Below are 12615 nucleotides of genomic sequence, written 5' to 3'. Positions count from 1 at the left end.
ACAGACAAATTAGGTTTGAGTTATTGGAGAATTTTAAGTCTAAAGAAACAGGTCTGTGCAAAACTCAATGATTCAGGCAGGGAATAAGTCTGAAGCTTAGGGGGAAATTGAATTTTGAGTGTTGCTGGGGGCATTTTGACAATCTCAAAATTATGAGAGCTAATTTTAAAATAACATACACTTGGTTTTAAAATTTATCCCAATGTGCTTATTGACATTTTCATGAAGAAGTTTAGAGTTTGATAATATTGAAGAAAGTTCATTAATAATTTATAAACAAATTTATTTATTAACATTTAAAAATCTCAATTATGATTTTTTAATTTAAATTTATTTATCATCTCGTAACATTTACTCCTTTAATGACATTGTAAAGTGAAAGATTCAAAGCTCCCTTTTTCGACCTAAAATCTTGGGAGTTTTGGATTCTTTTGAATTCATATGATATAGTCAGCTTTGCCTTTTGGTATGGGTCCATTTTTTGGTCGCATTCTTTTTTTTTTTTAATTTTATTTTATGGTATGTGACTTCACGGAGCCTTTTGATGGTCATGAACTTATTGCCTCTACATTCACCCAAACTTTATGGTGAATTTTATACTTAAAGAGACTTTTTTATAAAAATATGTCAATGGGATTTATTTATGCATTTTTAGTTTAAATTAACTATTTTGCTATAGTGGCAAAACAAGACAGTTAAGCAGTCATTGGCTATGTGTGTTAGTGGGCCATGGGAATTTATCACGTTACTTACTAAGTGGTATAGTGAAACTGGCTGATCAACACATGCAGTTTAGGTCAATTAGATTATGTGATTCAGTAAAGTCTATTAGATTAAGATTAATGAAATTGATTAGGTCGTATGATCCATCGACTTTGTGGAGATTGATGAAACCTTATAGAGTAGTTAAGTCAAGTAAACTCATCGAGCCAGGTATGGGTAGGATAGGCCTATGATGCCAAATGAGATAGGCGATTGGACAAATTAAATGAATAAATTCTGTTGAATGGGTCGAACGAGTTAATCATGTTGTTTAGCCTGAACAAGACCACTAAAAGAGTGATTCTAGCAAGTTGAATGAGTTGGCTAGCTCTACAATGTGAGCGTCCTAAATGAGTTGAGAAACATCAATCATTAACATAATTATACATTAACTGAGTGAAAAACATGGTAATGTTACATTAGTGGTTTCCTTATGATTGTCCCACCTTATTGAGAAAGAGTTCAGTAGAAATTCAAATTGACAAGTACATGGATGGAATCTCGCAAAAATAATGAAATTCTCTATTGAGTTTTGATCCTCCGATCATTATATTTATTATCTTATATACTTATCAACTGTCAACCCCGAGGGCCTACACTAAGTGAAGATAAGATGTATAGACGGATAAATGAGATGAGTCTAATATAATTTAGTGTGTTTAAGCGTAATTTTAAATTTATTTATTAAAAATCTTATCTAGTAGAGTCAGATAAAAACTTTTTATCAAGCTTAATTAATATTATTATTGTTTTTATAAATTAGATTAAATCTTTATCTAATATATGAAAATTATATTACCTTTTTAATTTTCAATATATTATAAATAATTTAATATTATTTTATAAAAAATAATTTTTTAATTAAATTTTACATATATTAATCAATAGATTTATATATAAATTATTGTGTATGTATATTAACAAATTAAATTTATTAATGTTTGAATTTCTTTATTTTATATATTCTTTTATGAACATAAATAATTTTTTTTATCATAATTGAATATTAAATTTAAATTTATTCTCGACAATGTTATATTTTTCATTTAAAAATTAATTTCCAATAATATTCATATCAACTAAATATAGCAACAATTTTGTGCATCTAAGCCACTTTATAAACCAAACAAAAAAGTAAAAAAAACACTTTTCTATCCGATAGATCTTGTGAATATTAAGTGTGGATCCTTTGATCTGTAAAACGTAAATTAAAGGATGAGTCATTCTCCATTCATTTTAGATGTGAGAACATCACTCTCCATCAATGATAAAGAAGGATTCATCCTTTGATCCACGTTTCATGGACCAGAGAATTTGAGCTCGTGAATATTGGTCGACAATCTCAGAAGTCCGCGTTGAGGGGGACGCGATCTAGACAAAGATCACAACGCGAGCTGCCAGCCAACTTCCAGTGTTCTTGGAAGAAACAAAAACAAAAACAAAAACAGAGGATGTGTAAGATTGAAGTTGAACAACCCACCCAGCGAACCTTTGCTTCCGTTTGGAATCTTGCTTGAAGGTCACCATGAGAGTTGACGCCGCAATTTTAAACTCTCTGGCCGGCCCGTAGCCCCAAAAAACCAGCTCATGATGTGCGCCGCAGGATCTTGCCATCCCCACCGCCGCCATCGTCGGATCCACGTGTCGACGTAGTACGACCAACGCGTGGCCAGGATCTGCCATCCAACGGCCCGCCGTCCCCATCTGCCGCGAGAATCTTTGCCGCGAAATGGCATTCGCGTGATTAACCTCCATCCCAGGGGCGATTGTCAACTAAACTAGTCGAGGGAGAGGCGGAAGTGGAACGGGAAGGGCACTAACCCCCAACTTGCTGGCTGCCCAAAGTCCAATCTTTCGAGGAGGAAAGGAGGGGGCGATCGACATTGGGGGAACAGGCGAGTGGGAATTCCTTTTGTTGGTTGACAGCGATTAAGGGAATCGGGGAGAAAGGGTCGAAGGGGGAAAAGGGCGGTGGCCGCGCGAGGAGGCGGTATCGGCATCTTATTCCGTCTGCGGGATTCATATCTGAGCTTTCAAGCTCCAAGAATCCGGTTTTCTCCGACCGCTGTGCTCGGGAAGGAAGCGCCTTTTCCTTTGCTTTCTCATTGTGGAAGGAAAAAAGCAGTGGCGGTGCGGTGAAAGAACGAAAGCTGGAATCTCGCTACGCTTCTGCTCTCGCGCAGAGCCACCGTTTTCCTTTGGAGGAAGAGGAGGAGGAGGAGGATGTCAAAGGCAGGTGATTGTCGTCACTGGTATCTTGCTGGTCAAGGCTAGGGTTTTAACTCTCGTAAAAATATATATATATGAAAATGGTCTTTCTTCCCTCTCGAGCTTCTTGTCATCTTTGATTGAAGTTAACTGAGTCTTCGTACTGTTCTTCTGCAGGAACTAACCTTCATCCTTGTGTCTATGGGCCATTCCACTCCGATCAACCATAGTCGAGCTCCTCCAGTTTGGAACTTTGTTCCACTTTAAGCTAGATTTCAGAGATTCTTCAGAAAGCAATGAAGAGTAACTTGGGACGTTTTCGAATTGTGTTATAAAAGAGTAACTTGAGCCTTAAGCCCAAAAGGAAAAGGCCTTTGGAGTTCAGCCGGTAGAGATGGCAGCTGATTCTAACATGGGTTCCTACCAAGCCAATCTGCCTCCTTCCTTCCATCATCCTCTCATGGTTTCTTTTCAGTCAGGCGCTAGAAATAGCTCGAGGGGCTTGAGTCCTGATGAAGTCTGCAGTTTGGGTGGGAACAACAGCATGGTTGGCATGTTTAATTCTCTGGGTTCTGGCTTGATCAATCATATGGATGCGACGACTTCAGTTCAGTACTCTGCGGGATCTATGCTTCGTGAACCAGTGCCAGGGTTTACACATGTGTCAGGGTCGCCCGCATATTGGTTACAAGAAGAAATTGAAATTTTGCACATAGGCCTTATCAAGTATGTTATGTGGCATGCCATCTCTCAGAATTCTCTTAATTGTTGTTTGTTTTTGCTGTTTATCATATTTTAGATTTATCTTGTGTGTTATGGCTAACATAAATGGTCTTGATTGTTTTTGTTGTTTATTTATGTTTCAATATTAATTTGTGTTTGTGAAAGACAGATATTCTCATCTCGTTGGAATACGAAAGTACACAATGATATCTTTTATGTTGCCTAAGAAGACTATAAGGGATGTTGCATTGAGGTGCCAGTGGATCACAGTAAGTTCCTTGTTCAGAATGATGACTTTTATGTAAAACTCTGGGTTTCATTTATGTTTTCTATTTTGTAAATATATCGTTAGCTAGCTTGAATTCTTAAAATGGCCTTTTCCTTTTGGGCTTAAGGCTCTTGCACCAGTGCTACTTCTGGTTGCTGCCTCTGGCCCTTCTTACCGAGAAAACTCAGTTTCAATGTTTGTGCTAAACTATCATTCAATATTCAAATTGTCCTTTCCTTCACGTTGAGTTTAACATGTGGGATTATATACTCTCTACCAGAGCGACTTATACTCAACTTCTGACCCAGAAGCATGCTTTGCTTCGCCCTTTTCTATCATTCCACACATGACACGTATTTTGTTATGTTGAAATATAATTCGTTCAAGAGGATATCTCTAATCCCAGAGCCCTCTACAATTGTTCCCTTAACTTATACTGGACTTAGCAAGTCGGGCGATGGCTTCTGCACACAAACATAACGATCAATCATTTTCCATTGGAAAAAAAACTTGTAGCTTGTCATGCTCACATTACTTCAACTTATATTTATTTGTCAACTATAGAAATAAAGCAATATGCAATTAGTGACCAGTCTGCCTCACTTGGCTTATTACCGATTCAAAACCAATCCTTTAAGAAGTGAAGCATATAGTTAGGATACTATGTTTGGTTGGATGATCTTTATCCTTTTTCATGTTTTTTGGTTGGATATTTTTCTTTTTTAAATATGATCTTAAAATTTAGAGATTTTGGAAAGCTGAAACATGAAAAATAGTTCTTTTCACTTTTCTTTTTTCTTTTTTGGAAATGTGAAAGGCAGTGGCAGATTTCGTAATGAAACCAAAACCAATCCCATATTAGATTTCCATTTTGTCCATTGAAATTCCTTCTCCCTTTCTATTCTTTCTTTTTTTACAAAGAACAACCATGTGCTAACTCTGTTCTTACAACATAAGTGGATTCATTAAATCTGCTTGATCTTCAATAAGAACTCAGCCATGCTTCATCGATATTTTTTTTTCTTTTTACTTTTTCTTTTTGTTTTCAAACAAAACTCCAAAATATTGATATGTCAATGTATGGATCATAGTGGCCTTCATTTCAGTTAAAGTTTGCTTTCTTTGTCTATGTCCGATATAGATTGTTAGTTCAATCAATCATCTTTTTCTACAACAAAATTTATTTATGAACAACAATATATGTCTAATGTCCAAGTAATTATCTGTTTTAATACAAAGATAAAATAAAGTTGAATGCACTTTCCTCTGGCTTGTGTTGATCAATGAATCCTCAAACCTGGAGGTATCAACTTAGAGACCATACGACTAAAGACACGTTATTGTTATTAGTGCTAAAAGATCATTAGGCATCCTTTTATCTATTTTATCTCTCCACCAACACATTGATCTCTCTTGCAGCACAAGGAAAATGGAAAAAGACAGAAGACGAAAGAATTTCATACAGCAAGAAAGGCAAAAGATATGCAGGTAACTCTTCGACATGTTGTTTTCATCTGATAATTGTTTTCCAATAATCTATTCTCTTGTGTGCCAGTTTGCATATATTGGTCATAGGAATTGTGTTAAATGCTAATGAGTTTCTCATCAGCTTTAATAAAACAGAAGACTCAGTCACATGATAATCTGGTATTCATGCATACCCGACCTATTTAATTCACGTTCGGGTACCAAATTATGCTTAATAATCAGGTTTGGGTCTTGTTTATGTTTGTTTACGACATGTACATGTTTATCATCCAAAGCAGGTATCGAAACAGGTTTAGTGGCATATATTTAATCCAATGTGATCTAGATAATACCCAATCCACTGCCATCCCTATCCCGCTTATTTACATGCGATCGAAATGTAATGTGATTATGCCTTTAGGTAAAATGTTTTTATTCATAAACATGTACAAACATTAGGAGAGAATTATAGCAACTGAATCTTTCAACTTTATCTTGATAGCGGTTTCACAATTAAGCTTATAAGCTTGTTTGCATTCCTAAAATTAGTTATAGCTTATTGGTTCCTTCAACGATTTATGATTTTTATCAGTGTTCTTCTAACACTTTAGGATAAGATCGGCGGTGCTCCCTCAGCAGCCAATATTTCCAGGGCTCCTAGATTGCTTTCAGGGAATCGTATGAAGATCCAGGATATTATACCATCCGAAGGTTAGTTTTGGAGCACTCGAGTCATATCCTGAAATTTTTGCACAACATACTAAGACTTGTTGCTTTTAACTCTTTCTTATTTAGTCTAAATAGCTTGTGATATACTTAACGCCGATCGGTTGCACCTTGTATCAGATTCGCTTGTTTCTGCTTTTGATACTATAATGGTTGCATGATTTTCTTGAACTCTAATTAGCTTTAGTTGATCGTGTTATACCATTTTTGAAAATGTTATGCCTCGTTCCATACTCCCCTCTAGTTTTCCAGTAACTGTATATTTAGTTCATACTTGATGGAATGGAATGGATAAGAGACATAATAGGAATATTGTATTCTTTAGTTTGGTTCATTGAATAGAATTGAATGAATCATTTCATTTCTACTTTTGGTTGGTAAAAGTTCGGCGCATCCATTGGCTTAGCCAACTTGCTCGGTTTGTTTGGTCCGACCTAGTTTGCTAGGTTCACTATACTTGCCCTATCCACCTAGCCTGCGTAGCTCGCTTGGTCCATCGTGTGTGTTCAAAATATGTATTCTTGGAAAATTAAATAGACTAGAAATAGATATTCTTTGGAGAGTGAGAAAAAGTTGAAGAACCATTAAGGAATAATAATTCCATTGAAATTGACATTCGGTGTTCATTTTTGTTAACCAATTTAATAATACTTGTACGATTAAAATTCATAAGAAATTGAATAAGCGATTCATTTGTTTTGATTACCGTTTCACTTTTTTTTTCTTAACTAGTGCTCGTTGTTGTCTCTCTTTTTAGTTTGACATTATATGTTTCTTCCTTGTCATACAGCTCCCTCTTTAGAGCGTATTTTGGATGAAAATGATAAAGTTATGGACGAAATTGTAAAAAATATTAACCGAGGCACGGTATGTTTTCTTACCCTTTTGTAATTGTTGCTTTTCTATGATTTGAGTCTTCGAGTCACATTTTGTTTTGGTGGAATATATTAGTCCAATCGTATTCCTGGTCGTACTGGCTACTTTCCTCTTCCATCCTACTCATCCACCCAAGTAAACAAATGACTTCGGAAATTTGTATTCATAGAGATGCTCCTAAGCATTTAATTAAGATACGTAAATCGTAGTGTTACATCAATGTGTTGATGATTTTTGAGATTTTATGGTTTAATAATCCCTTGGTAACTAGCTAATTAGTTGAATAATCTACTTGTTTGCCAAAGGATATGAGAAACTCTAGTTCTTTGTGGTTCTTATTTGTTCATTATCTATACTTTTCGGTTACTAAGTGTGTACATTCTTGACGTTGCAGTTAGAGGAGAACGTTAATATATTTCGTTATGTGAAAAATAACATCTCGATCGTCAATGATAGGTAAGTTGCCTCTTCTCCCTCTTCTTCGATCACTTTCATCATATGAGATTATATTGCGAGAATTATGATAATTCGTAAAGCGTCACCCCTACTACTTGCAGAATAAGTGCAATGTCTTCGACGTTGGACAAATTTCCTGGATCTATGAGACAGATGCCTACTTTGCAAGTATTTGTAAATGATGAGCTTCTCGCAAGTCTTATCCATCGCACCGGAAATGTAAGATCCTGTTTTGTGTTTTGCATAGGAGTTTTATGGTTTTGACAAGTCTAACATGAACTTTCATACGATGGAAACATCGAACTGAGTCACTTGCACATTTTTCATTTCGGAAGGTTACTGGCCTTGCTCCTCCCAGAAAAAGCTATCGGTTGGACGCAACGAGCATCAGGCCGAACATAGGAGGATTTAGAGAGCACACATAAGCTGTCTGTGTTCATCTGCCGACGAGAAAGCCCTCTGTAACGGCTCCAAACCATGGAATGACATTGGGCATCAAATTCTCTCTGAAGCTAAATTGTTTGCTGGATAGTTGGGGGTGTAGAAATCAATAGGTAGAGGAAAGAAATAATATAAAGTTTTTTGATGGTCATTAGGGGGCTCATCTCGGTGCGGAAAAAACAATGGTATCTGTATGTTGTCGATAGGTTCAATCCTGGAAAATGTGGACTGAGAAAAGGTCATATGTTTCTTGATCGATCGTTGATGTTACCAAGTGTATGACGAAGCGTATCGTGTTTATTTCCGATGATCGATCGTTGATGCTTCTTCGGAGGTTGTGTTTGTTGTTATCTCATGTAGGCAAGGTCGAATGTTGGTTTAAGTTATTAGGACTTAAATTTGAGTAAAATAATATCATACTTACACCTACATTAAAAATGAGGCAATTTTTCAAAGGGTGTCTTTGAAGTTTTAAAATGTCTAAAAGATGCACATAACTTTTATTCTTCTTAAAAAATGCATTTGATTTCAATTTTATCCGCAACTATCGACATTTGTTTATTCTCTTTCCTATACGTGCCACCATCTCTCTTGTCTTTCCTCTCCTATGTTTTTTTTTCTCGAAGTGATTTATGTCAAGTGGTAAGTATGGCGACATAGTTTGCTTGGGATTTTGAGTTTGAGTCGTCTTAGTAATAAATAAATCTTTCTTTAATGGTCTGTTGATTGAAGTACTGTCTCGATAGTAGGACCTCTGTCTCGATAGTAGGACCTCTTATTAATACAGTGACATCGTATCTATAAAAACTCTCTTAGGAGTTTTTTTAATATAGGATCGTTTTAGCGGTGAGATCAGTCACTATAAAATGTTTATCCAGATAATTTTTATTTTCAGGGTTATGATAGGACATCCAGGTTGTCACTCAGTTATCCGCGGTTCGAATCTCAACTATGATATATTTGTAGAAATTTTTCCTCCAAATGAGGGGTGCAATCAAAAGATGTTGAGCTTTTGGACTGGCCATCACGTGCGCTTCCTTATTTATCCTGGTGATCGGTAGAAAACTTCTCTGGAACCAGACCGGTCACTCCTAGGAATAGTCAAAGAGGCTAAATAGGATTATCATTTTTTTCCATCTCCTATTTGAATATACAATATTTTTTTTCTCAACTTTTTTTAAAAAATTATATCATCCTCTAAATTAATTTATTTATTTTCAAGAGGAGGTTAATAAAATATTAAAATTATTTTGTTCTATTTTTTTAATATCTTCTATTTTTTAATATCTAATTATAAAATAATAAAAATTCAAAATAAAATAAAATAAATAACATGAACAAATTTATTAATAAAAATAATTATAAAATAAAAAAAATATTTTGATGTTTATTTTTAAAAATTAACACTATAGTTTAAATATAAGTGATTATGGTGTCGATTTTCAAAGATTAGCACCATAATATAGGTTATGATCACACATTATGGTGCTAATTTTCAAAGACTAACGCCACAGTAGTGTTGGTTTCTAAAGACTAAAACCATAGTGTTTTGAAGGTTTCAAATCATTTTTAAGGATTTGAAAGAGTAAATGAGGGTTTATTTGAACTTAGGTTCACCTAATAAACTCATAGGAGTTAGAATAAGTCTAATTAGAGCTCTTTAGGTCTATTAATAGATTTTGACTAAAATTCATTAATGGACCTAGGAGATTTAGATTTTTAAAATTTTATAATGAGATGAAAGTATGGAGTATGTAGAAGGGATATGGTGAGAAGTCCTAGTCCTGTGTCTCCTACATGAAGTTATAAGCTCGTGTCAATTGACATAAAGTTTGAAATTTTCTAAACTTTTTGAGCAATGTTATGAATCCTTTACGATGATAATGGAGGACATATTTAGACTCTTGAGCACTATAGAAACCTACATAAGTTGGAATGAGCCCGATCGAAGCTCTTTATGTCCATCAATGAGTTTCGATCGAAACTCATTGATGGACCTAGGAGACTTAGATTTCTTAAAACTTACAATGAGATGAAAGAAGTTAGTGTGTATAAGGTATATATGGTGTTCAATACTGGTCCTAAGACATGTAGGAAAAATTATAGTCACGTACCAACTAGAACAAATGTTGGTGTTTATTTTTGAAGATCAATATACAGTATTAGTTCTGATCACAAATAGTGGTGTCGGTTCACTTTGGTACTGGTCTTTGAAAACTAGCACCACAGTGTTATGAAGATTTCAAATTGTTTTGAGCACTATTGGGACGACTTTAAAAGAGTAAATGAGGGTTTATTTGGACTCAGATTCATCTAATAAATCCATAAGAGTTTAAATGAGTTCGATCAGAGCTCTTTAGGTCCATCAATGGGTTTTGACCGAAACCTATTGATGGACCTAGGAGACTCAGATTTTTGAAATTTTATAATGAGATGAAACTGTGAAGTATGTAGAAGAGATATAAGGTGAGAAATCCCAATCATGAGTCTCCTATACAAAATTATAGGCACATGCCAATTGACATAAAGTCTGAAACTTTGTAAACCTTTTGAGCAATATTGGAAATCCTTTAAGATGATAATGAAAGACATATTTAGACTTATGGGCATTGTAGAAACCTACATAAGTCAGAATAAGTTTGATCAGAGCACTATAGTCAATGAGTTTTGACCAAATCTATTGATGGACCTAAGGGGCTCAATTTTTTAAAATTTTATAATGAGATGAAAGTGTAGAATATATGGAAGATATATATAATGATAAATCCTAGTCCTCAATCTTCTACACGAAGTTATAGATTCGTGCCAATTGGTACAAAGTTTGAAACTTTCTAAACCTCTTGAGCAATGTTTGGAATCCTTTAAGATAATAATAGAGAGTATATTTAGACTCCTAAGCACTGTAAAAATTTACGGAAGTTAGAATGAGCCTAATCAAAGTTCTCTAATTCCATCAATGAGTTTCCACTAAAACTCATTAATGGACTTAGGTGACTTGGATTTCCAAAAAACTTGCAATGAAATGGAAGTGGAGTATGTAGAAGGGATATAAGGTGAGAAATCCTAGTCCTGAATCTCCTACACGAAGTTATAGGCTCGTGTCAATTGATATAATGTCTAAAATTTTGTAAACCTTTTGAGCAATATTGGGAATCTTTTACAATGATAATGGAGGATACATTTGGATTCTTGGGCACTACAAAAACTTACATGAGTTGGAATGAACCTGATCGGAGCTCTCTAAGTCCATTAATAGATTTTGAGCCAAATCTATTGATGGATCTAAGGGACTTGGATTTATGAAAACTTGTAATGAGATGGGAAAGGTTAGTGTGTAGAATGTATATATAGTGTCCAATACTTGTCCTAAGAAACTAAGAAACGTAGGTAAAATTATAATAGTATGTCAACTAGAACAAATGTTGGTGTTGATTTTTGAAGATTAGCATCATAGTAGTGCTGATCTTCATAAACCAGCACTAGTGTTCACTGAGGATGAAACATGTGAGAAGGATAGAAAAAAGGACACACCAAAGTTTCAGTACTACGGAGAAACATCAACTAATTATTATTTTAGTGCCAATACATATCATCAAATAAATTGTAATATAAATTCTCCTATAATGCTACACAAGAAAACCATGACAAAATAAAACATAAAACTCAATTGAAATCTAAAATATTTCACTCAACACATGTTCAATAAAAGTGAATGGAGAAGATGTGGAAGCGGAAAGTGGCTCTATTGTGAATGAGACTTTAGTCCCATATTGGGAGTTTCATGGCATGATGGTTGGTTTATATTGATTCACATGCATTGAGGATGTGAACAAATGTATGGGGAGAGGCTCTCTCTCACACGTGGGTGCATAGGGGGGGGGTGCAAATCCAGGGTCCGGATTGCACTGAACCATGTTGACTCGTGTGCGGGCACGACCTGCGTGTGCCGAATGTCGGACCAGTCAGGGCAAAATTTGCCCAAGGAGAACAACCAAGATAATGAGTGAAACGATGGGCGTTTCATTGCTTGGCAAAGTAATGGTCGTTAATCAACCATTAACGTTACCGTTGATCTAAGCTCCTATATAAGGAGACTGTGATCACAAGCAAGAGATAGACAACAACACAAGCTTCTCTCCACCTTCATTTCCTCGTTCTCTGTCGTGCAACTCCTGCTCGGCAGAGTGCCCATGATAGTGCTTCTCAATTCACCGTGACCACTAGTGCTTGGTGGAATCACGGTCAACCGTTGTATCCTGGGAAACAAACGACTCTCGAAGCACTGCCGGAGGTGGGGCAAATCTGTTTCAAGGAAACTGCGACTCTCGCAGGCCTCGGTCAGTTTTCCCGGTCGGTCTCTTCATCCGTCCGGCCAGTCTGCTTCGCCTAGTTTGCCAGTCTGCTCGCCCGGTCTACCTTTCGCCAGACATGTCTACCTTTTTCTCGGCTGGTTTGCTTTGCCCGACCTGCCTGTCCAGACATGTCTACTCGCCCGGTTGGTCTTTTGCCATACCTGTTTGTCTGCTCGACACTAGATCGCCCGGCCTGCCTCTCATCAGGCATGTCTGCCCGCTCGGTCAACCTTTCTGCCCGGTCGGCCTTTCTGATCTGTTGCACTCGCTTGTGCTACTCGACCGAATAACCCGATCTGTCAACACCGTGCAGGCTGCCTTCATCACCTGACAGAA

At 36.1% G+C, this 12615-nt stretch overlaps 1 protein-coding gene across 1 annotated transcript; it reads left to right on the top strand.

Moving 5' to 3' along the window:
* The first annotated feature begins 2529 nt into the window (after positions 1–2529).
* LOC122029959 lies at positions 2530–8239 on the top strand. Its single transcript, XM_042589105.1, has 9 exons — positions 2530–2998; positions 3148–3696; positions 3863–3962; positions 5381–5449; positions 6040–6139; positions 6945–7021; positions 7425–7486; positions 7588–7705; positions 7822–8239. The coding sequence occupies exons 2-9, from the start codon at positions 3365–3367 to the stop codon at positions 7909–7911; spliced, it is 948 nt and encodes a 315-aa protein (XP_042445039.1). The 5' UTR covers positions 2530–2998; positions 3148–3364; the 3' UTR covers positions 7912–8239.
* Positions 8240–12615: the final 4376 nt, after the last annotated feature.

Source organism: Zingiber officinale, chromosome 1A, assembly GCF_018446385.1.
Source record: "Zingiber officinale cultivar Zhangliang chromosome 1A, Zo_v1.1, whole genome shotgun sequence".
NCBI lineage: Eukaryota > Viridiplantae > Streptophyta > Magnoliopsida > Zingiberales > Zingiberaceae > Zingiber > Zingiber officinale.
This window is presented reverse-complemented; position numbering and strand designations above follow the sequence as displayed.